At 37.8% G+C, this 26494-nt stretch overlaps 1 protein-coding gene across 1 annotated transcript; it reads left to right on the forward strand.

Annotated features, from left to right (window-relative positions):
* The first annotated feature begins 18026 nt into the window (after positions 1 to 18026).
* Positions 18027 to 21082, forward strand: LOC149175018 ((+)-3-carene synthase 1, chloroplastic-like). The gene is given in 11 exon segments (XM_089422732.1): positions 18027 to 18198; positions 18201 to 18307; positions 18472 to 18674; positions 18756 to 18868; positions 18975 to 19183; positions 19291 to 19385; positions 19540 to 19638; positions 19732 to 19947; positions 20052 to 20190; positions 20295 to 20543; positions 20656 to 21082. Coding segments are annotated over 11 exon segments (1866 nt in total). The 5' UTR covers positions 18027 to 18062; the 3' UTR covers positions 20956 to 21082.
* The last annotated feature ends 5412 nt before the right edge of the window (positions 21083 to 26494 follow it).

Here is a 26494-nt window from a genome sequence, read left to right on the forward strand (position 1 = left end):
CGGTGTCGGCGATATCGGGGTAATCAACATCGGCAATCAGGGGTGTGATCGGCTGACGTCGATATCGGCGATTGGCGGTCGGCAAAGTTCCCCGATATACAGGGCATTGGACCTCAACAACTTGTGATTGCGATATCGGGCCCAGACACGATAACTATATATGCCCGATTTAATATTTTTTGAAATCCAAGTAAACTGTTTTTGGTCAGATTTTAGTGTTTTACGGGGTTTTTTGTGTATTATCGCTTCAACGATAAAAAGACTATTTTGAAGGCTTCGTTGCACCCGCTAACCCTTCCATTCAAATGACCTCTATTTTATGCCAAACAACCATGATTTAAGAGGGATTTGTCCTAACAGAGGAACTATAAAGTCCGATGATTGGAGAAAGGAAGGGAGAGAGGAATTTGAGCACGCTATTTGAGGCAGGAGAGCTCTCAGGTGGCCGATAGTGCATTTTGTCTATTTTGGACAAGTTTTAGATGTTTTTTAGCCCTCTCAATGCCACGGACGCATTGGTGCTACCCACTTCTCCATCTGATTTCTCCTTTCTTAGCCGTCTTTCAGAATGGAGGTATAAGCCTCTTTTGATGTATCAGATGATTGTATTCTCTTCTCTTCATGCTATTTAATGAATGAAGGCCTCCCCATTGATTGAGCAGGGCCCAGAGACATAGTTCGAGTTGGACGAACTCCGTTATCAAGTCTTGGTTTCTTCTTGACATGCTTTTTTGTGTTTCTGCTTCTTTTCTTGTGTGCACCTTAAGTTTCTATCTTAAGCTGCAGTTTTCACATGTGATTCTTTTTATACATATATAAGCGGAAGTATCCTAGATCACTGTCATTGATGAATTATTGGATGAATTGCATGGATCAATTTACTTCACCAAGTTGGATCTTCGTTCAGGATATCATCAAATCAGAATGAAGACTAAAGACATTCCAAAAACAACATTTAGAACTCATGAGGGTCATTAAGAATTTTTGGTCATGCCTTTTGGCGTTACCAATGCACCTTCTACATTTCAAGGTTTGATGAATTCCATTTTCAAACCCTTCCTCAGAAAATTTGTGCTAGTATTTTTTGATGATATACTAATATACAACAAGTCTTGGAAGGATCATATTGAACATGTTGACAGGGTGCTCAAACTATTGGAGGAGAAACAATTATATGCAAAAAGCTCCAAATGTTTCTTTGGAGTACAAGAGGTGGAATATCTGGGTCATATTGTATCTCATGAAGGTGTTAGGGTAGGCCCTAGCAAAATTAAAGCCATTAAGGAATGGAAAATCCCCACATCCATAAAGCATCTGTGAGAATTTCTCAGGTTGAGAGGGTATTATCGCAATTTTGTTAAGAATTATGGGAGAATTACAGCACCTCTAACGACATTATTGAAGCAAGATGCATTTTCATGGACTCCAGAAGCAACAAGGGCTTGCGAACATCTTAAAGAGGAAATGTGCCAAGCATCGGTCTTAGCTACGCCAGACTTCACAAAAAACTTTATTGTGGAATGTGATGCTTTAGGAAATGGAATTGGTGTTGTTTTAATGCAAGATGAAAGAACCATTTCTTTCGAAAATCATCCAATCAAAGGAAAGTATTTACACAAAGCTATTTATGAGAAGGAAATGTTGGCAATACTACATGCACTTAAGAAATGGCGACCCTACGTAATGGGAACACACTTCAAGGTAAAAACGGATCATGATAGTCTTAAAAACTTTTTAAAACAAAGATTATCCTTTGAAGAGCAACACAAATGGGTCACAAAGATGTTGGGTTACGAATTTGAAATCATCTACAAAAAAGGGAAGAAAAATGTTTTGGCAGATGCACTCTCAAGAAAGGATGAGGATGTGGAAGCATTGTTGTGCGTCATTTCTATTATCCAACTAGATTGGATAAATGAAGCAAGGGATGAATGGAAGAATGACGAAGAAGTGTGGCACTCATTCAAAAGTTACAACAAGATCCCAATACATCTGATACATTTAGCTAAAAAAATGATTCGTTATGGTACAAATATCACTTATGCCTATGTAAGAATTCCCAACTCAAACAAGAGATTCTTGTGGAATTGCACACTTCTACCTTAGGGGTGCACTCAGGATTTTTAAAAACTTACCACGGGGTTAAGAAGGAATTTTTTTGGGATGGCCTTAAATTGGATATTGAAAATTTTGTGGTAGAATGTTTGGTTTGCCAACAAAATAAAGTTGAAACAATTAAGACCCCAGGTCTATTACAACCTTTATCCATTCCAGGCCAACGTTGGGAGGAGGTTTCAATGGATTTTATCACAGGTTTACCCAAGTCCAAAGGAAAGAGTGTCATCATGGTGGTAGTTGAAAAACTTACCAAGTATGCACACTTTTGTGCATTATCGCATCCATTTAAAGCCAGTACAGTTTCTACTGCATTTATGGAAACAATTCAAAAGCTACATGGAAACCCAAATATTATTGTAAGCGACAGAGATCTCATTTTTACAGGAAATTTTTTGACAGAATTATTTTCTTGTCTCGGTACTCAATTACCTCATAGCTCACTTATCATCCTCAATCTAATGGGAAAACTAAGATAGTAAACAAATGTTTGGAAGGATATCTTCATTGCTTTGTATCTGATAAACAGACACAATGGGTCAAATGGTTGTCTTTGGCTGAATGGTTGTATAACACTTCCTTCCATACTACAGTAAAAATGAACCCATTTATGGCACTTTATGGATGTCATCCACCATCCATCACATCATATTTAAGAGAAAATTCTAAGGTTCAAGCAGGGGAACATCACGTTGAGCATCAAAAACAAGTTCTCCAACTCTTAAAGGATAACCTCACGTTGGCGTAGAATAGAATGAAACAACAGGCAGATCAACATCGCAGTGAAAGAAGTTTTGATGTAGGTGACTGGGTATTCCTACGACTACAACCATATAAACAAATGTCCCTTAAGCAAGATAAGAAGGATAATAAATTATCACCAAAGTATTATGGTTCATACAAGGTGTTGCAAAAGATTGGTACTATGGCATACAAATTGGAGCTTCCTGTAGCTTCCCGAGTGCAACCAGTTTTCCATGTTTCATGTTTAAATAAGGTTATAGGTGACAAGCTCTCAGTTCAAACAATATTGCCAGAACTTGACGAGGAAGGAAAAATCCTATTGGAACTGGAAGCAGTCACAGAAACAAGAACTCGATAGCTATGAAATCAATCAATTTCGGAGTATCTCATCAAGTGGAAGAACTTATCTGCTGAAGATTCCACATGGGATGATGAGAATTTTATACAAAAGCATCCAAAACTACTCGGGCGTTGAGGAAAACACTTTTCAGAAGGAGAGGGGCATGTTAGGTCCCTATAATACTAGTGATTCCCCCATTATTGTTGTCATTGTATCCCTTATTGTTATTATTGTTCCCCTATTGTCCCCATATTGTTATTAGTGTTCCCCATAGAAACCCACTATTGTTATTATTGTGCCCTTATTTTATTATTGTTATGTCGGCTTGATTATATTATGACCCCTTAGACTCCTATATATAGAAGGGAGGTTTAGTCATTTGTATCATCCAAGAATTGTTCATTTGTGTAATGTAAAGGAGGTTTCCCCCTCGAAGAGGTTGAATTCTAAGGCATTGATCTAACTTTTCTATCTTTTTGTGAGCTGGTTTCCTAACACATTCTAGCAAAAGTCACATTTTTCTAGAGGATTTTTCAAAGATCATTCATTGTTGGTATCCTTGGAAACTCTAGTAATAATGCTACAAAATTCTCAACTTTATCAATCTTCCTATCTATGGCCTCATGCCAATGTTTCTCAAAGTTAGCGGTAGAGGAATATTCTAAACTTGTCATCTCAGTCATAAAAAAAATCACCAATGGAACCCCGCAACTAACAAAGTATGTCACAGTTGGCATATTGATCGTTACATCTATTAAATTTATAGTATAATCCATTTTTCAGTCATCATCCATTCGAAGGTTAGATGCTCAAGTAATAAACTAGTTGACTTGCTAGCAAATGTTGGCTATAATGATAACAACGTGAATAGTTAAGAAAATTGTGAAATAAACTCCTAGTTTGCTTAGAGAAGTTTGAAGGAAGAGATCAAAAGTTAAATGGTAGAAAATAACAAGTTGATTGAGTCACAGGAAACACTTTCCAGATCTCAGGAAAAGAAAATAGAGGTTAATGCAGTGACCCTTCACATTCTTTCAGATTTGTAGAAGAAGGGAAAATTGAGGACTAGTCATGGGTAGGAGGAAAGAACTAATGGGGCATATGGTACTAGGTCTCGATTAGGACATATGTGAGACAAGGATGATATAGTCAGAGGTCGAAGACGTTTCGATACACCTCACAAGAGAGGTAGTGCTTATGGGTTCCATTCTACTTCTCATTCAGAGAGAGATCATCATCGTCATTACCACCAATAGCCTTATAGGAGGAGTGAGAAGTAGTACTTGCAAGAGGAGTTTAAGAAAGAAAAGACTCCTAGTTTTGATGTGTATGTGAAGAAAAAAGGAAGATGCAGAAGCATGGCTACTTGGGACGAAGAAGCTCTTCAAGATGCATGATTATTCAGATAATATGAAAGCCAAAATAGCAGTCTTGGATCTCGAGGGAAGAGTAGATATCTAGTGGGAAGATGTGAAACATGTAAGAGGCATCAGGATGGAGGAGTTGAGTTTGTGTGAGATTAAAAGACTCTTCAGGAAGAAGTACCTGTTAGAAATATATTATGATGGAAAGGCTAAGGAGTTCTATGAGCTTAATATGGGTTCTATGATATATGAAGGGTATACGACCATGTTTCTGGAGTTGTTGAGGTATGTGCCATATCTTAATGATGATAAGATAAAGGTCCAAAGGTTCATCGGTGGATTTCCTCTACCATTTAAGGATCAGATTGAGTATGATGAGACTCATTCATTGGAGGAAGTCATTGGGAAGATGAAGCATTATTCTGAGCAATCTAAGTGTAAGTTTGAACCTATGCAGGATTGGAAAGCTAATGTTAAGACGAAAGGAAAGTGGGATAAGATGCGAGGAAGGCCTCAGGATGCCGGTGATAAGGAGAATGTGGAACCTTACACAAAGTTTGATGGAGTTGATAAAGGACATGGATTTCAATATGAGGAGTAGAATAAGGGTGATGGCAGGAAGCCTTTGCAGTGTTGGACTTATGGTTGAGAGCATCACAGAAGAGATTATCCATCGCACCAGGGTGGAAGACCTCAGATTTACAGTGCTGAGAAGGCACACACAATTGGAGATTTTGGGAAGAGTATTCCTCAAATTTATGCAACAATGGATAATAGGCAAGCTGATCATCAGGCATTCATTATTGAGATGGAAGAATCTTGGTTGGTGCAGTTGGTTACAAGGACCAAGAGAAGAGTTCGTCATTGGGTGAGATCTTATACATTTGACCTAAATGGTATGCCTATATCATCACATCTAATTGTGTTTCTTTTGGGATCATATCTTATGCTTTTGGGCATGGGTTGGTTGTTCATTCATAGGACTAAAGTGGAATACTATGATAAGGCTATTGAGTGCCTAGATCATGATGGGGAAAGGAGAATCTTGCAGGGAAAGAAGAAGCCTACATTATTGAGAATAGTTACATCTATGCAGGAAAAGTGCAATTATAATCAAGGATGTGCACTATTTGGAGTTCATATTTCCAATGACAAAGGGAAGGATGTTGAGGATGATGAAGTTCTGAAGAGGTATCTGATTTTGCAGCAGTTTCAGGATGTGTTTCCTACAAAGATTTTAGAGTTGCCTCCTCATAGAGAGGTGTATTTCTCTATTCATTTGGTACCAGTAGCAACACCAGTATCAAAGGCACCTTACAAAATGAGTATTCTAGAGTTTGTGGAATTGAAGTTGAAACTTAAGGTAATTCTTGATAAGGGATACATTAGGCCAATTGTATCACCTTTGGGTGCGCCAGTGTTATTTGTAAAGAAGAAGGATGGTACTTTCAAGTTGTGCATTGATTACATTGAGTTAGACAAGGTGACTATCAGGAACATGTATCCACTAATCTGGAAAACTTAGAGCATTCTTGGAGCATTCTAGCATTCACTTGGATTTGGAGAAATAAGGAAAGGGAAAGAAAGGCAGCATAAGGAGAGAATTGGATAAAAAGATACAACAGGGATACTTTGTAGGTAACAGGTTGCATGTGTGATTTCCTTACTAACTTTTGGATGCATGGTGTATGCATGTGATTCTTTGCTTATGTGTTGCCATTGGAAAGGAGATTTACCTAGAATGATAATGGTTTCATACTTGCCTTTCCATTTTCTGGATAGCCATGGTGTTGTGGGTTTCCCACTTATTTTACTAATTGGTGCTTACGTTCCCTATCGTTTTAGGTTGGAACAAACACTATGGAAGCTCTGGAACAACTTCAGTTGAGTTACTAGTTCCTACAGTTGTAGGTGGAGACAAATTCTCTAGAGCCTTGTGGGTTGAGTTACTAGTCCCCAGAGTCATGGTTGGAAAAAATTCTCTGGAGCCCTGAGTTAGTTGTGGGCTAAGTGACTAGTTCCTAGAACCCTGGATAACTTGGGTAGAGACCGATCTGTTTGATGTTAGTGATTTCTGGAATAGACAGGTGGAATCACTGTGGTTGAGGGTCGACGTGGTTTGGCCTCTAGAAGCCCTCGTTGGTTTTGTTTTGGTTTAACACATGAGGCACCACATTAAAAATTGGAATATGGCATGATTGGAATATGCTAATATGAGATAATTTTATATTGTGATCTATGAGTATTTGTAGTGATTTATGTTTTTGATATTATGGCTAATTCATCATGGATTCCATTCTGGTTGTATGTTGGTTATATGATGTATTCCATGTATGCCTCTTGACATGTTTTGATAAGTATTTGAATGGTTAATGGATGCATTGACTAACAAGTGTTATTGCAACTAGCTAGAGAGGGATTCGAGCCTTCTTGGTCATTCTCAGATGAAGATTATCAGTTTATGATCATATATGCATTCATGATCTATAGCTTGTATGTTTTCCATATGTTTATTTATAAAATCAATTTTTTTGGGGCCGATAGGCCATAACCCCCGCCGGGCCCTCCTAAACCTTGTTGCATTAATGTTAAGTATGGGTGGGCGGCCATGACCCGCCGCCCCTGGTAACCACCATCCCAACACATTATATAAATAAGTGGTGGCGCGGGCTGTCAACCACGCCACCCTCTCCACCTCCCGTGCGTACAACAAAAGCTGGCAGAAAAGGGTCGCGGGCGACCAAAATAGTTGACCCACCGCTCAATTTAAAACAAAAACTATAATGTATTAAAAATGGGAGGGGCAGTGTTTGACCACCCGACCCCTCCTCAACGAATTGCTTATTATTTCCATTGTGCCAAACCGCCTTCTTAGTGGATCCACCCTCCAAACATTAAATGAACATATTTTCTCAGTGCACCGGGGGGAGAAGGGCGCAAACGTAGTTCGAGGCAGATCCATTGTAGGTGGCAGAAATGCAGAGAGGGGGCCAAAACCATGTTCTGAGCAATTTCTCTAGGGGGCAGATTTTCACTTTGTGAGTTTTCGACAAATTTTATATGGTTTCAGCATTTCTTGATGCCATGAACTCAACGGTGCTATCCGTTTCTCCATCAGAGATCTACAATTTTTGGGCTTCTTCAATTTTGGAGGTATAAGGTCGTCATTTTGACTTTTGATGTATTTTCATTATTTTTCCATCTAATGAAAACAGGGCCTCCCCACTAATTCGAGTAGGGCCCAGAGATGTAGTCCCTCTTGGACGAACTCCGATATCAATCTTGTGTCTTCTATGCGTGACTTGCTATTCTTCTCTTCCTCTTCTTTTATGCACTTGTAATTTCATGGATAAATGCAAGCTTAATATGCAATTCTTTAATGCATCACAAGGAAAATATTTTTGGGATCATTGATTTTCCATGTAAATAAAATAAGATAAAGGTCATGGGCCACATATTCTAGGTTGAATAGTGGGAAAAATACTTTAGTGTGAATCACTTACAGTTTATTTATGGCTATGAAAAATGGAAAAGGAAAAGAGGTAGCAATTGGCATTTAATTATGAAAATAAAGGAAAATAGGAGAAAAGGAAGGTCAAGAGGCACAAATTTGCAAGCAAGGGAAATTATAGGAAAAATAAAGGAAAATGAAGAAAATATAGGCATGAATGATAAAAAGACTTGAGAGAAAAATTGCTATCTTTTTGACATTTTTGAGTTGAGAAAACTCTCATTCTCTCATACACTCGGACACATAGAGCATACTTGGAGCATTCTAGCATTCACTTGGATTTGGAGAAATAAGGCAAGGGAAAGAAAGGCAATGCAAGGAGAGAATTGGATTAAAAGATACAACAGGGATACTTTGTAGGTAACAGGTTGCATGTGTGATTTCCTTACTAACTTTTGGATGCATGGTGTATGCGTTATGTGTTGTCATTGGCATGGAGATTTATCTAGAATGACAATGGTTTCATATTTGCCTTTCCATTTTTTGGATAGCCATGGTTTGTGGGTTTCACACTTGTTTTACTAATTGGTTCTTATGTTCCCTATGGTTTTGGGTTGGAACAAACACTATGGAAGCTTTAAACAACTTCGGTTGAGTTACTAGTTCCTAGAGCCGTAGGTTGAGACAAAGTCTCTAGAGCCTTGTGGGTTGAGTTACTAGTCACCAGAGTCGCGGTTGGAACAAATGATCTGGATCCCTGAGTTAGTTGTGGGCTAAGTCACTAGTTCCTAGAACCCCGTATAACTTAGGTAGAGACCGATCTGTTTGATGTTAGTGATTTCTAGAATAGAGAGGTGGAATCTCTATGGTTGAGGGTTGAGGTGGTTTGGCCTCTAGAAACCCTGGTTGGTTTTGTTTTGGTTTAACAAATGAGGTACCACATTAACGATTGGAATATGGTGTGATTGGAATATGCTAATATGAGATAATTCTATATTGTGATCTATGAGTATTTGTAGTGATTTATGTTTTTGATATTATGGCTAATTCATTATGGATTCCATTTTGGTTATATGTTGGTTATATGATGTATATTATGTATGCCTCTTGACATGTTTTGATAAGTATTTGAATGGTTTATGGATGCATGGAATAACAAGTTTTATTGAAACTAGATAGAGAGGGATTCAAGCCTTCTTCGTGATTCTCAGATGAAGATTATCAGTTTATGATCAGATATGCATTCATGACCTATAGCTTGTATATTTTCCATATGTTTGACGAAATGTATATCATGAATTAGGCATGTCTAGGTCAAGTTATTTCTTGAGTTTTGATTGATTATCATTGTTATTACCTTTTTTTGCATTATGGAAAGTTACAAGCAGTTCTAGGCAGTGTTAAGTTGGGACCCCATAATTGCACAAATGTGGTGTTGTGCATGTGTTTGGGGAGTTTCCTTAGTGACACAAAGTTCCAACTCGGGGATTGACAATCTGGGATGGTTTGCAACCTCCTAAGTGGTTTGTGGTCTTGGGGGATGTCAGTGTATGGTCAGATTGAAGGCACCACTTCCATAACTGGAACTTGGAGGTCAGGTCCTATCATAATGACGTGTGTCTCATGTTTACCTTGGCTAGCTCGTAAAACTGGGTAAATGTGGGGTGGGTGGTTACAACAACTATAAGAGGTCTTGTTTCGGCTTCCCTATAAGGATAGGCCACTATTTCCACGGGGCATAAAAGAAGCTGACAACATCAATGAGCTCAAGTTACTCATAGGCATTTTCAAGAGGAATGATCCTCACTGTGGTGAAAGAGAACTGTAAATATTTAAATATTGCATACACATAAGAACATGATTCTAACCCTAATGAGTTAGTGCTCCAAGATGTGCTCATCTACAAGGAGGTGAATCTGAGAATACAATTGAGAGAACAGGAAGATTTGTCACCCATCCAATTCCTAGAAGTAGAGAAAACAGAAAAATAAAATGTGTAATGTTCCCCTTAGATAATGGTGCTCCGAGAGGTGAAAAATGAAGAGGAGAGATTTAAATTTGAATCCCTCAAGAAGAAAAGAATTGAGGCAGACATGAGACTACATAAATAAAAATTAGCCTAGGATGAAGCCTCAACCATAAAAGAAATCACCATTGAAAACAATGAACTTGATATGGAGAAAAGCATGCCAAACAGAGTTATTAGAAAGGGGAAAGAGCCACAACATTCCTGAAATCCTCTCGACAATAGGAAATCTTGGAGATAGATGTTTGGATAGTTACTTTGGTACAAGGACCCATTATTCCACAAAGCCTAATTCTGTCCATCCCTTCGATCATGAAACAAACATGTGCATAAATGCCCCCATATCATCCTAGGTATATCGATGATGAAGTCATTGAGTTGGGCAATTATTATTGCAAAAATTCAAGGAGATTAGTTATTCATAACGTCCTAAAAAGGAGACATATTGACATCACGAGAGAGGAAGGAGTTGTTGAAAGAAGCCTATAGCAGAGGATAATTTGGAGTATAGCCAAATAAAGAAACCAATAGGCCTTAGTAGATATAGCCTCGATCCTAGGACCTCTCGATATAGCTAATAAAGCTACTATTGAAAGCTTATTCCTAAACGTGAACAATTAAATCATATGGTATTTTTGCAACAAGAGTTGACGTAACTTTTGGAGGCCAAGAAGAAGGAAGGATTGGAGACACAGCAGATAGAATTGTTGGAATCCTTTAAGGCTTAATCAAAATGACAGATAAACTAAAGAAATTGAATGAAAATCACACACAAGAAGTCAAAGAAAGGATCAAACAATTACAGATAACTCAAATCATCCATCATGTTTTGAAAGCCCACGAAATTAGAGTCAATAATGACTTCTAAAGGGAACATCTTTCATTCATAGATAAATTGCAAGAGGTTTGGGACCTCCTTATACATATCGAACAGTTAACATGCCACATGGATGTTGAATCTCTGACCTATAAGAGAGCAATCATGACTCTTGATCAAATTCTAGAGTGGCAAAAGGAGCACGTGATGCTCTTGGTTCATTTCTAAGCTTAATAAGGAACAAAGACGGAAAGATCGATTTCTAGTTAATGTCTTGAAATTATAATATGAGAAAAGTAATGTGACGGTGACCGAATCCATTGGATTCGATAGAAAGATGTGGGATCCAACCACCAAGATGCTAGAAGAATGGTAATTTTGGACTTTAGAAGTCATACTAGCTCCACCTACATCGTGCCAATACTGCACGCCATATCTAAATTTCATGCCACGATAGTCCCCAATATCAAACAAATCCAAGCGATGAATGAAGAATCAATTAAAAATACATCATCATACCCACTAGAGAGGTGACACAACTCCATTGTTACATTGTTGGGATGAAGAATGATGCGCAAAAAACTATAAAATGAAAACAGGGCCTCCCCATTAATTTTGACTTTTGATGTATTTTCATTATTTTTCCATCTAATGAAAACAGGGCCTCCCCATTAATTCGAGTAGGGCCCAGAGATGTAGTCCCTCCTGGACGAACTCCGATATCAATCTTGTGTCTTCTATGCGTGACTTGCTATTCTTCTCTTCCTCTTCTTTTATGCACTTGTAATTTCATGGATAAATGCAAGCTTAATATGCAAGTCTTTAATGCATCACAAGGAAAATATTTTGGGATCATTGATTTTCCATGTAAATAAAATATGATAAAGGTCATGGGCCACATATTCTAGGTTGAATAGTGGGAAAAATACTTTAGTGTGAATCACTTACAGTTTATTTATGGCTATGAAAAATGGAAAAGAAAAAGAGGTAGCAATTGGCATTTAATTATGAAAATAAAGGAAAATAGGAGAAAAGGAAGGTCAAGAGGCACAAATTTGCAAGCAAGGGAAATTATAGGAAAAATAAAGGAAAATGAAGAAAATATAGGCATGAATGATAAAAAGACTTGAGAGAAAAAATTGCTATCTTTTTGACATTTTTGAGTTGAGAAAACTCTCATTCTCTCATACTCTCGGACACATAGATCATTCTTGGAGCATTCTAGCATTCACTTGGATTTGGAGAAATAAGGCAAGGGAAAGAAAGGCAATGCAAGGAGAGAATTGGATTAAAAGATACAGCAGGGATACTTTGTAGGTAACAGGTTGCATGTGTGATTTCCTTACTAACTTTTGGATGCATGGTGTATGCATGTGATTCTTTGGTTATGTGTTGTCATTGGCATGGAGATTTATCTAGAATGACAATGGTTTCATATTTGCCTTTCCATTTTTTGGATAGCCATGGTGTTGTGGGTTTCACACTTGTTTTACTAATTGGTTCTTATGTTCCCTATGGTTTTGGGTTGGAACAAACACTATGGAAGCTTTAAACAACTTCAGTTGAGTTACTAGTTCCCAGAGCCGTAGGTTGAGACAAAGTCTCTAGAGCCTTGTGGGTTGAGTTACTAGTCACCAGAGTTGTGGTTGGAACAAATGATCTGGATCCCTGAGTTAGTTGTGGGCTAAGTTACTAGTTCCTAGAACCCCGGATAGCTTAGGTAGAGACCGATCTGTTTGATGTTAGTGATTTCTAAAATAGAGAGGTGGAATCACTATGGTTGAGGGTTGAGGTGGTTTGGCCTCTAGAAGCCCTGGTTGGTTTTGTTTTGGTTTAACAAATGAGGTACCACATTAACGATTGGAATATGGTGTGATTGGAATATGCTAATATGAGATAATTCTATATTGTGATCTATGAGTATTTGTAGTGATTTATGTTTTTGATATTATGGCTAATTCATTATGGATTCCATTTTGGTTATATGTTGGTTATATGATGTATATTATGTATGCCTCTTGACATGTTCTGATAAGTATTTGAATGGTTTATGGATGCATGGAATAACAAGTGTTATTGAAACTAGATAGAGAGGGATTCAAGCCTTCTTCGTGATTCTCAGATGAAGATTATTAGTTTATGATCAGATATGCATTCATGACCTATAGCTTGTATATTTTCCGATGTTTGACGAAATGTCTATCATGAATTAGGCATGTCTAGGTCAAGTTATTTCTTGAGTTTTGATTGATTATCATTGTTATTACCTTTTTTTGCATTATGGAAAGTTACAAGCAGTTCTAGGCAGTGTTAAGTTGGGACCCCATAACTGCACAAATGTGGTGTTGTGCATGTGTTTGGGGAGTTTCCTTAGTGACACAAAGTTCCAACTCGGGGATTGACCATCTGGGATGGTTTGCAACCTCTTAAGTGGTTTGTGGTCTCTGGGGGATGTCAGTTTATGGTCAGATTGAAGGCACCACTTCCATAACTGGAACTTGGAGGTTGGGTCCTATCATAATGACATGTGTCTCATGTTTACCTTGGCTAGCTCGTAAAAGTGGGTAAATGTGGGGTGGGTGGTTACAACAACTATAAGAGGTCTTGTTTCAACTTCCCTAAAAGGATAGGCCACTATTTCCCTGAAGCATAAAAGAAGCTGACAACATCAATGAGCTCAAGTTACTCATAGGCATTTTCAAGAGGAATGATCCCTCACTGTGGTGAAAGAGAACTGTAAATATTTAAATATTGCATACACATAAGAACATGATTCTAACCCTAATGAGTTAGTGCTCCAAGATGTGGTCCTCTACAAGGAGGTGAATCTGAGAATACAATTGAGAGAACAGTTAGATTTTTCACCCATCCAATTCCTAGAAGTAGAGAAAACAGAAAAATAAAATGTGTAATGTTCCCCTTAGATAATGGTGCTCCGAGAGGTGAAAAATGAAGAGGATAGATTTAAATTTGAATCCCTCAAGAAGAAAAGAATTGAGTGAGACATGAGACTACTTAAATAAAAATTAGCCTAGGATGAAGCCTCAACCATAAAAGAAATCACCATTGAAAAGAATGAACTTGATATGGAGAAAAGCATGCCAAACAGAGTTATTAGAAAGGGGAAAGAGCCACAACATTCCTGAAATCTTCTCGACAATAGGAAATCTTGGAGATAGATGTTTGGATAGTTACTTTGGTACAAGGACCCATTATTCCACAAAGCCTAATTCTGTCCATCCCTTCGATCATGAAACAAACATGTGCATAAATGCCCCCATATCATCTTAGGTATATCGATGATGAAGTCATTGAGTTGGGTGATTATTATTACAAAAATTCAAGGAGATTAGTTATTCATAACGTCCTAAAAAGGAGACATATTGACATCACAAGAGAGGAAGGAGTTGTTGAAAGAAGCCTATAGCAGAGGATAATTTGGAGTATAGCCAAATAAAGAAACCAATAGGCCTTAGTAGATATAGCCTCGATCCTAGGACCTCTCGATATAGCTAATAAAGCTACTATTGAAAGCTTATTCCTAAACGTGAACAATTAAATCATATGGTATTTTTGCAACAAGAGTTGACGTAACTTTTGGAGGCCAAGAAGAAGGAAGAGTTGGAGACACAACAGATAGAATTGTCGGAATCCTTTAAGGCTTAATCAAAATGACAGATAAACTAAAGAAATTGAATGAAAGTCACACACAAGAAGTCAAAGAAAGGATCAAACAATTACAGATAACTCAAATCATCCATCATGTTTTGAAAGCCCACGGAATGAGAGTCAATAATGACTTCTAAAGGGAACATCTTTCATTCATAGATAAATTGCAAGAGGTTTGGGACCTCCTTATACATATCGAACAGTTAACATGCAACATGGATGTTGAATCTCTAACCTATAAGAGAGCAATCACGACTCTCGATCAAATTCTAGAGTGGCAAAAGGAGCACGTGATGCTCTTGGTTCATTTCTAATCTTAATAAGGAACAAAGACGGAAGGATCGATTTCTAGTTAATGTCTTGAAATTAGAATATGAGAAAAGTAATGTGACGGTGACCGAATCCATTGGATTCGATAGAAAGATGTGGGATCCAACCACCAAGATGCTAGAAGAATGGTAATTTTGGACTTTAGAAGTCATATCTAGCTCCACCTACATCGTGCCAATACTGCACGCCATATCTAAATTCCATGCCACGATAGTCCCCAATATCAAACAAATCCAAGCGATGAATGAAGAATCAATTAAAAATACATCATCATACCCACTAGAGAGGTGACACAACTCCATTGTTACATTGTTGGGATGAAGAATGATGCGCAAAAAACTATAAAATCAAGTGTTGAAGGCGAGGCAGAGTTAAAGAATATGAAATATCCTAGGATCTCCAAAATCATATTGACCATTACATCTCTTAAATTTCTATTCTCGTCCATTTATTTTCAGTCGTCATCCTTGCGCATGTTAGATTCTCAAGCAATAAACTAGTCGACTTCCTAGCAAATGTTGGCTATAATGACAACAACATGAATATTTGAGAAAAATTGGAAATGAACTCCTAGTTTGCTTAGAGACTAGAACTATGCAAGCTAATGTAAAATGATAATAGAATCTGTAGGTGGTGTAGAAAAGGGGCTAGGATGGTCACCTCACCATCACCCTAAGCGATTAATGAGGAAGGTGTGGTGACCACCCACCCCCACTTGACACAAACTTAGAGAATTCACTACAATGACTATTAAACCTTATGACGTCCCATCCATTAGCTTTAGCCAAATTTTATTGTTGGCTTAATTTTCTATTTATTGCGTCTAATATAGGGAGTATTATGGTAATTTCCTTTGTAAATGTGTGTTTTTGAATTACCTTTTCCGTGGCATTGGAGAATTGTTGTTTTTTCATTGATACATCGAGCATTTCTCTCGAAGAAGGTCTAGGCCCTCCTCTTGCTTGGCCTCCATCTCTTTTCTTAAAAAGACTTCATAAGTTGAAAATGCATTGTCGTATAACTCTCTACTGAGATTGTATGGAAAGAACCACTTAGTGGCTCTAGATTCTAGTTGTAGGGAAATAACCACTCGGTGGTGGCTTCATGCATGGGTAAAAGGTATATTCATCAATTTGATATTTTAATTTTATGGGTTGTCTCTTTATCCTAGCTCAATTTTAGGGTGAGGTGCTATAGGGTTAGTTATTCTCCCTCCGGTAGAGTCAACTTCCTATAGTTATGAGTTTCTCTTTACTTTGGCTCTCATTTGCACTCTTGGTTGCAACTTGGGTGGGATTTCTCAAGAAACAAATCTTTGACTCCTTAATATTATTACACCCTATGGTTAGATGGTTTATTGTGAAATGATTATATTGGTTGAGGATATCCCACACCTCTTCTTCTTCTATTAAAGACTACCTTAACATAGAGGGTAGCCCTAATGGGGAGCCAACAATAAAGGCACGCATAGTGGGTCTCAATTTGCATATTGGCCTCAGTTATACAAAGTATAGAGCCCACTAGTTATTGAAGAAGAAATTCACCATGTAGAGGAAGCTATCACAAGTGAAAGAGATGAAAACGGGTATTGCGAAGTGTTTGTTGTAGTTGTTGCAGATTGGATTCCAAACCATGGGCATACTCGGGGAAGATAAAATAGTGTAGATTGATACTAGCAAGTTAAATCCCTACTTAGTAAAGTCTTCCTAGAGAGGAATGACACCAAGGATGAGATAACCTACCATTTGGAGGGAATTCCCGAAGATTATCCAGACATCATTGACATCTAGTCTAAAGTAAATCTTGTGCTAAAGCACTTATCCTTACCCTACATATATCTCCATCTCATCAAGATGGACTTCTAGTCACTAGTACCTCTATTTTTAGCAATTTTCACTAGTGAGTATTATCATCCATGTAATTTATTTAGTTTTTTTATGGTCATAAACAATGCTTCCTAGGCAGCCTTTTCATTTCATGTTATGTTATAAGGTTTTGGCTATAATCACTAGAATCTCTATTTATTTATTTTTGGAGTTTTCACTAATGAGCATTATCATCCTTATAGTTTATTTACTTATCATAATAAACTATGATGCTTAAAAAGCCTTTTTGATATTATGTTATTATGTATATCATGCTGCTATTTTAAATGGAGAAACTAGAATTTTGTAGTTCCAATATAATGTGGCAATTAAAGAAGAAAAAACTAGTCATAATATAGTTATAATTTAATAAAAATATATTTACTTATCCAATAAAAACTCACAAATAATACTTCTAAACACACTGCCCATAAGTAGATACTTCTTCTAGTCTCAACCTAGTGTGAAAGGAATGAACCAAAACTTTTTCAAAAAGTCATATTCACTAAATGTATTATAATATATTCTAAATATAGTATAATATGCTTCACATAATTACCCATAAAAATTAGGTCATCTAAATAATATTTAGAGAACCACGTGAAATCATAAAACATAAATCCAAAATATAGCATCTGGGATAGCACACTACACTGTAGGATAAATCCAAAATATAGCATCTGGAATAGCACACTACACTGTAGGGTTTTGTGTACGGCATTAAATCCAAAATATAGTATGATTTTGTGTAGGTCATTAAATCCAAAAAATAGTATCTGGGATCGGACAATCGCACACTGTGGATACCACAGACAGCACAGAGGTGATTAAGTGAAATAACCATGTATTTAACTTTGCAACAGAAGAATAATTTTCCAACAATCTCATCTACACTTTACTGTACTATATTTTATTACTTTATTTTTCAACTAAACCCACTACTTTATTTTATTACTTTATTTTTCAACTAAACCCACTACTTTATTTTATTACTTTATTTTTCAACTAAACCTACTTATCAAGAGGTATTGAGGCATTATTGATCAGTTTTTTTTTCAACTAAACCCACTTATCAAGAGGTATTGAGCCATTATTGATCAGTTTTTTTTTCAACTAAACCCACTTATCAAGAGGTATTGAGCCATTATTGATCAGTTTTTTTTCAACTAACCCCACTTGTCACCCAGCAACATACCGTACTAAGCCGTTATTTTTCAATTAACCCCACCTATCAAGAGGGATGACAGGAGCTGTACGCTTTCTATATACAGGCAATGACAGGAGCAGGTTCTAGCATTGATCCATTTTTGAGTTCATTATTTCCAGCTTCTAGAAGCAGGAATGTCTCTTATTTCCGCCGTGCCTTTGGCTTCCTCGTGCGTGTCCAAATCTTTGATCAGTTCTGTTCGTGAGCATAATGCTCTCCGTAGAGCAATCGCAACACTGCAAATGTCTAGGGTAGGAAAATCTGTCGCGATTTTCCTACCACTGCCGGATCTGATGATGGGGTAAAAAGGCGCATAGGCGATTATCATTCTAACCTGTGGGACGACAATTTCATACAATCTCTCTCATCACCTTATGGGGTAATTACATTCTTTAAGTTTATCCTGCATATTCCTCCATTCAATTCTTCGAAATTGACGGAGCTGTTTTCTCTTTCTCTGTAACTTGATTGTGTTCGAGTTTGTCATAATTTTCCCTTGGTCTCTTGAAGAGCACTGAACTGATCCGCGATTAACATCTTTAGGCATCTTCGTACGGTGAGCATGCTGACAGACTTATTGGGGAAGTGAAGGAGATTTTCAACTCATTTTCGATTGCAGATGGAGAATTAATCAGTCCTGTCAATGATTTCCTTCAACGGCTTTGGATGGTCGATAATGTTGAACGTTTGGGGATCGACAGACATTTCCAAAGTGGAATAAAAGTTGCTCTTGACTATGTTTACAGGTCAGTCCGGACAGCCTTCAAACTTTTTGTTTATGTTTTCAGGACGAATGCACAATCAAACCAGAATAATTTTGGCAGCAGATATTGGAGCGAAAAAGGCATTGGATGTGGGAGAGATAGTGCTTTTACCGATCTCAACACAACTGCCCTGGCGTTTCGAATTTTTCGACTGCATGGATATACTGTGTCTTCGGGTATCCACGTTTTACTAATTCATCTCTCGTTTAATACTTTAATGATATAAGCCAACGAGCATGTGCGTGTAAATATGAGTAGCTACCTTCATTGCGTTGAATGTAGATGTGTTTGAACACTTTAAAGGCCAAAAGGGACAGTTTACCGCTTCCGCCAATGATCCAGAGTTGCAGACAAGAAGCGTTTTTAATTTATTTCGAGCTTCTCTCATTGCTTTTCCCGAGGAAAAAGTTCTGGAAGAGGTTGAAGAATTCGCTGCTGCATATTTAAAAGCAGCGCTACAAACCCTTCCAGTCTCGGGTCTTTCACGAGAAGTGAGGCAGGCAGTACTTATATTCTCACATTTGCTTATTTACATCATATAATCTTTGTTTCTATCTGAATTCATCCAATCATGATTGTTTCAATTTTGTGGTATCAGATACAATACGTTTTGGATTATCGTTGGCACTCAAATTTGCCTAGACTGGAAGCTAGGAGTTACATCGACATCCTTGCAGATAATACGATCAGCGGGTAAGGCTCATTATATGTGTTTATGGTTGTGTTGGCATTGGACTAGTGGGACTTGCAGATATCATGCTTTTCCAGCCTTTATCAATGAAATCTACTCCTTAGTACCTTCTATTATTTAAAATTATGAATTGACTCTTAGTCCATTTGCTTTCAGAACGCCAGATGCGAACACTAAAAAACTTTTAGAACTTGCGAAATTGGAGTTCAATATTTTCCATTCTCTACAACAGAAAGAGTTACAATGTCTGTGGAGGTGATGAGCCTGTCTTTTTATATATATTTTTCATAGTCGAAATGGATTTGAGTAATGAATAAAGTAAAAATAACATGTCATTTGTATGTGTAGATGGTGGAAAGAATGGGGTTGCCCAGAACTAACCTTCATTCGACATCGTTACGTGGAATTCTACACTTTGGTCTCTGGCATTGACATGGTGCCCGAACATGCTACATTCAGACTGAGCTGTGTTAAAACGTGCCATCTTATCACGATTCTGGATGATATGTACGACACCTTCGGAACAATTGACGAGCTCCGACTCTTCACAGCCGCGGTTAAGAGGTATTATTGATGGTGAATTCGATGATCTATATATATGGCAATCTATTTGCATGAACAATTCTAACCCACCCGTGATAAAAAATTGTGTACTGAGATATGATCAGATGGGATCCGTCGGCGACGGAGTGCCTTCCTGAATATATGAAAGGAGTGTACATGGTGCTTTACGAAACCGTAAATGAAATGGCGAAAGAAGCACAGAAATCACAAGGCCGAGACACGCTCGGCTATGTTCGACAGGCTGTAATAATAATTGATATGCTATGCATATATATATTTGAATAAACAAATACTCGTTGGCCATCTATTTTATTTCACTGATTCGTTAATTTGCTGTGCGTGTGCAGTTGGAGGATTATATCGGTAGTTATCTTAAAGAAGCAGAGTGGATCGCCACGGGTTATGTGCCAACATTTCAGGAGTACTTCGAGAACGGGAAACTCAGTTCTGGTCATCGCATAGCGACACTGCAACCCATACTCACATTGAGCATTCCCTTTCCTCATCATATCCTGCAGGAAATTGACTTTCCGTCCAAATTCAATGATTATGCGTGTTCCATCCTTCGATTACGAGGTGACACGCGGTGTTACAAGGTACTGCCTAATCTCCCACGTCAGAGTCAGATGAAATTCAAATGCACTTAATTTGTTTTTGCGTTCACAAATTGACTGAGACTGATTTATGACACTGGGATGGCGAACTCAGGCGGACAGTGCTCGTGGAGAAGAAGCTTCGTGTATATCGTGCTATATGAAAGAAAATCCCGGGTCAACACAGGAAGATGCTCTCAATCATATCAACGGTATGATCGAAGACATGATCAAAAAATTAAATTGGGAGTTTCTTAGACCGGACAACAATGCTCCAATATCTTCCAAGAAACATGCTTTTAACATTAGCAGAGGTTTACATCACTTCTACAACTACAGAGATGGCTACAGCGTTGCCAGCAATGAAACTAAGGATCTGGTGACCAAAACGGTTCTTGAACCTGTGCCTATGTAACCACATATCATCAACATAGCAGATTTAAGGACATTAAGTTGATACCTAGTCTAGGTTACGTTAGGTTTATTATTCTACTTTTCAGACTCTTTGATCGTATCGTATACGCCTAGGTTGCAAAGGTGTTTCAGGACCTTGCTCATTAATATATAAGTTATGAATTCTCAGTTTGTTATCAGTTTTTTGGGGAATCTAATTTCTATTAACTAGAGTTTCATGGTGATAATAATAGTCTAAAGTTAAATTTATTTTAGTGTTAATTATATAGAGGCAGAACATAAGATTATGTTTACTTTTCTGAAACAGCCATGCCTTAACTTAGTGGGAAAGCCATATGGATACTTAGAAATTGAAAAGTGATCCTTTAGTGGCGGCTAAGTAGAAAGATTTCAAAACTTTCATGATCTTATAGTTTTACCCTATCAGAAATGTAAAAGACTAGTAGATTGAATGACATTACTTCAAACAAAAACAAGATTTCAAAACCTTCATAATGTCATAGTTTTACCCTTCAAGAATTGAATAGATTTTTAAAGGTAATTATTTAAACTATAACTATAAATATCTAGATACAAAGAATTATCCAATTGTCACTGTAAGCCTTGCATTCAACTCCAAACCATTAACATAAATAGAAGTGTTCAGATATAGCTCATGTAGCCAACTCAATAGGATTTTCTCTAGAGATTTGATGCCATTAAGACCTAGAAATTTGAGGATATGAACCCTAACTTATCCCAAACCCCCATTAAGTTAGCCTATCATATCTCCATCTCATCCAAGGTCAGGCATCTTGTTTCTCCACCAAAACCTGGCCTAACATTGATTTCATTTTCCAATACAAGTCTGTTTCATTTCCCAATACAAGTCTATGGTTAGCCAATATCGATTTTGCATGACTCAAGTGTGTCAAGCACACCCTTAGCCCATCACCATCCATGCCTATGATAATGTTAACAATTAATCCATTAAATAACATATAGAGATGATTTTTTATACTTTTATTATTAAATCATATGTTAATATGATATTTATTTTTTTGCAATAAAAAAGCTAAGACAGAGAACCGAACATCTTTTTAAATATATTAAGATTTGAATCATAAAAGAGTAAAAGGAAATATAATACTTGTACATTCACATTTAATTTTTTCTATATATTATAGCGATATATGACTAATTCTATTTCATTATTTCTTTATTTTAGAAATGAATTTATAATTGTATATTTTAGAGTTTATGTTATAATTGTATGTTAATTATTTAAATAGTAACATTAATTACTTATATAAATTAAGAATTAATTATTCATTTAAAAAAAGTTCACAGGGGACAAAGATACTGATATGTAGAGGCTGCTTGAGAGTTGGTTGGTAAACCCTAAAACGATCCAACTTGTAAAAATTTGAGTTTTGCCTCGATGGACGCCGGAGGGGGCCCTCATCCTCCCCTACCTCCTGAGATCGATGCCTTCAAATGTCTGGTAGCCTCCTGCGTCAAGAGGAAAGCAAACCCGAAACAACAGAAGTTTGTAAAGAAAGTTGAATCCAACCCCTCTGTTGAAATGCCTGCGGAAGGCCCATGCCAGATTGCGTTGGACCTAGCAGAATGTAGGCTCATTAGTCAAGTTACGGGCCTCTGGCCCTATCCCAAAGCTATTGATGGATGGGTCTAGCAAAACTGGAGCCCCCTTGTCTCGGAAGGAATTCGAAATCATCTGGTAGGCAGATGCATCTTCCAAACTGAATCGATTAACCTCTTCTCAGCATGCAGATAAACCAAAGTCGTAACTTACTTCTCATTCTAGTAGCACATCTAATAGGGTTTTCATGTAGCAGTTTAGCTAAATAACTATCGATTTTTGGATGTGTCAGCAACACCACATAGTAGTAGTATCAACACATGTTCTTTGGAGTGTCAAAAACTTGAGATAAGTCACAACTTTGATAAAATGTAGCTACAAGAGTAACAACATCTACCAACTGGGTGTATCAACAACTTTAAAATATATGAGAGTAAAAACACTTATTATAACTCAACAAATTTTTTTTTTGGTTGATGACGTTTGCTCGAGGCCAAGGATGCTCCTGCATCACCTCAACACTTCTTATGAGTATGTATAACCGTAAACTAGGCCATGGGCAAATGCTGAAGTAAGCCATAAGACTAGGGTCCCATGAATAAGTACCAGGCACAAGGTTGAAGTAGTCTAAGAATCTCTAACATAAACCTAGGTCCCATCTACAAGAATTTACCATAATGCTAAAGTAGCTAGTGTCCCATGTGTGAGCACTGACTAGAATATTGAATTAATCTAAGGAGTTCGTCCATAAACCTAAGTTCCATGCCCACAAGCTCATGTTAATTCCCCATTGAAGATACCAGTGAGCTTAATTCATGGCTAAGAATGGTACTCCAAATGCCTAGCACTATCACGTGGATCCAAATATATAGATCCAACCATATCCAAAGATCATCCACAAAAATGAAAGAATGGTTGGATGTGGATATGGGAGACATGCTACCACTAGAGAATAAAAAACTAAAAATTGGTAGTCATAATAAACTCCTAAATTCTGACAATAATGTTCTCTAAATGAGGTGGAGTAGAGTCATCAAATAGGAGATGGAAGTAGTTGTTTTCCAAGAAATTTTAACTGTTCATATACTAATACCCACGATCATCCTCTCCTCTAAATCATACTGGCATATCTTTCTTGGTTATAGTCTTCACCAATGAAAGGGTATGTTTCTTTAAGGAGTTGAGTTCCTTGATATTTTATAATTTTACCTCCTCTTATACTCCCCTAAATTTTCTTGTAAGTCCTATTAGGCTATTATTTAAATCATTCAATTCTCCCATGCCATGTTCCACCACATTTCCACTATTTGGTTTCATTAGGTTTTGAGAGTGGAAACTTGCAAGTGTTGTTGCACATTAGAATGGATCATAAGCATGCCATGTAAACCCTAAAAAATCCTCTATCCGATGACTTTGGTTTGGTTATAATTTAAGCACCGTTTTAAAAATATATACTTTGCAATTCACATAACCATCATGGAAAAAACCTAAAATAGGCAGAGGCTATTATGTTTTTGTCTTCAATTCAGCAGAAGATCGAGACCTTATTTCCGAAACGGTTAATATTTCATGGGCCCCCAAGGGGTTTATCTGAACAAATGGATGCCAGACTTTGATCCTTCCCAAGATATTCCTTCAGCCGTTCCTATCTAGGTAAAGTTACCCCACCTCCCTCTTCATTGCTGGAACCCGGAATCTATGGAAACAATCGAGAACAAACTAGGCAAATACATTGATAGGGCTCAAAGGAGAGAACAATATTCGTGTGTGAGAATATGCGTTGAAGTCGACTTGGAGATAGGGTTTCCCAAGGCGATCAAGCTAACCGTAGCTGGCTGGTCTCACATACAGGAAATTGATTATGAACAACACCCCTTCAAGTGGCAACACTATGACGACTATGGCTATTTCGCTCGAAACTGCAAGAAGAAAACTTAGGAAGAATCTGAAAAAGAGAAGGGCAAAGAGTGGACAGAAGCCCGAAAAGCAGGCACATCCAAGCAGACCAACAGAGCGAAAAGAAAAGGAGGGAATGCAGAGACCCGAGGACCCTCTTCTGGGAATCGACTAAAGACCACATTTAGAACCAAATGGGTAACATAATCTTATCAAAAGATGTCATTTGGAGTAATCAATGTTGGCATAACATTTCAGAGAGCCATGGATATATCGTTCAAAGGATTGGTGAATAAAATTGTGGTCATTTATTTGGATGATATAATGTATATTCAAAGAAGCACAATAATCATTTAAAGGACTTAAGACAAATGTTTGAATGTTGTAGAAGGTACGAGATTTCTCTAAATCCAAAAAAATCTTTCTTTGCTTTAAGTGAAGGTAAGCTTATCAGATTTATTGTATCTAAAGATGGCATTCACATATATCCTGATAGGATAAGAGAAATTTCTGAAATCTCTTTGCAGGCTCATTGGTCAATTTATGGGCCTCTGGCCCTATCCCAAAGCTATTGATGGATGGGTCCAGCAAAACTGGAGCCCCCTTGTCTCGGAAGGAATTCGAAATCATCTGGTAGGCAGAGGCTATTATGTTTTTGTCTTCAATTCAACAGAAGATCGAGACCTTATTTTCCAAAACGGTTAATATTTCATGGGCCCCCAAGGGCTTTATCTGAACAAATGGATGCCAGACTTTGATCCTTCCCAAGATATTCCTTCAGCCGTTCCTATCTGGGTAAAGTTACCCCGCCTCCCTCTTCATTGCTGGAACCCGGAATATATGGAAACAATCGGGAACAAACTAGGCAAATACATTGATAGGGCTCAAAGGAGAGAACAATATTCGTGTGCGAGAATATGCGTTGAAGTCGACTTGGAGATAGGGTTTCCCAAGGCGATCGAGCTAACCGCCGCTGGCTGGTCTCACATACAGGAAATTGATTATGAACAACACCCCTTCAAGTGGCAACACTATCACGGCTATGGCTATTTCGCTCGAAACTGCAAGAAGAAAACTTAGGAAGAATCTGAAAAGGAGAAGGGCAAAGAGTGGACACAAGCCCGAAAAGCAGGCACATCCAAGTAGACCAACAGAGCGAAAAGAAAAGGAGGGAATGCAGAGACCCGAGGACCCTCTTCTAGGAAGAGACTACTTGAAGTTCAAGCCACAACAAATGCCACCACTTCAACAAATCATTTCGCTGTTCTAAACCCTCCAAAAGATCAAAACCAACCAGAACTTGAAGATGGAGAGGTGCACCACTATATTGAATAGATAGCAGACGCAGAAATAAACTCAAGATCTTAGGAACAAAGTTGAGTAGCCACCTCATAAATCCCTTGTGTAGACGCAACCCCACGGGAAACCCATGGCTCTCTAGCAGGCGCCATATCCCCACTCTCTTATGCAGAAATGATCAAAAAGAAAAAGCTGATAGACAACCCTAACTCTTCTGAAGAAGACTCTTTTGAGCGATCCGCCAAAAAGGCAGGAAGGAAGTCTCATAAGGAGATCAGAGAAGAAGAGGCGGAGAGATTAAAGCTGTAGGGTAGTCAGTCCACAATCGAAATGTCATTAGGTAGAAACACAAGGGCTCAACCCACAAAGTGAGGGCCTACTCCTTCCTTCCATGGTAAATAATGCAGATTGTCTCTTGGAATTGCAGGGGTTTGGGGAACCCATTGGAAGTTGAAGAAGTAAAAGATCTATCAAGAATGGAACCCTCAGATATCCTCCTGCTCTAAGAGAAAAAGATAAAAGAGGATGCTCTTCTATCCTTAAGTCGTATCAAGTGGAAAAAGAACTCAGGAAAAGCAGTCAGCACCCAAGGTACTTCAGGGGGTCTTACAACCTTATGGTTAGAGGATATGTTTCAGCTGAAAAGCTCCTTCGCAACCCAACACTGGATATACACAGAACTTCAACATCTTCCAAGTAAAATTTCTTTGGCTCTCTTCAATCTTTATGTCCCTCTTAATTTCCTAGAAAAGAAGGACTGCTG

This window comes from Pinus tabuliformis, chromosome 4_1 (genome assembly GCF_031772625.1).
Source record: "Pinus tabuliformis cultivar Carrire ecotype Pingquan chromosome 4_1, CPIR1, whole genome shotgun sequence".
NCBI lineage: Eukaryota > Viridiplantae > Streptophyta > Pinopsida > Pinales > Pinaceae > Pinus > Pinus tabuliformis.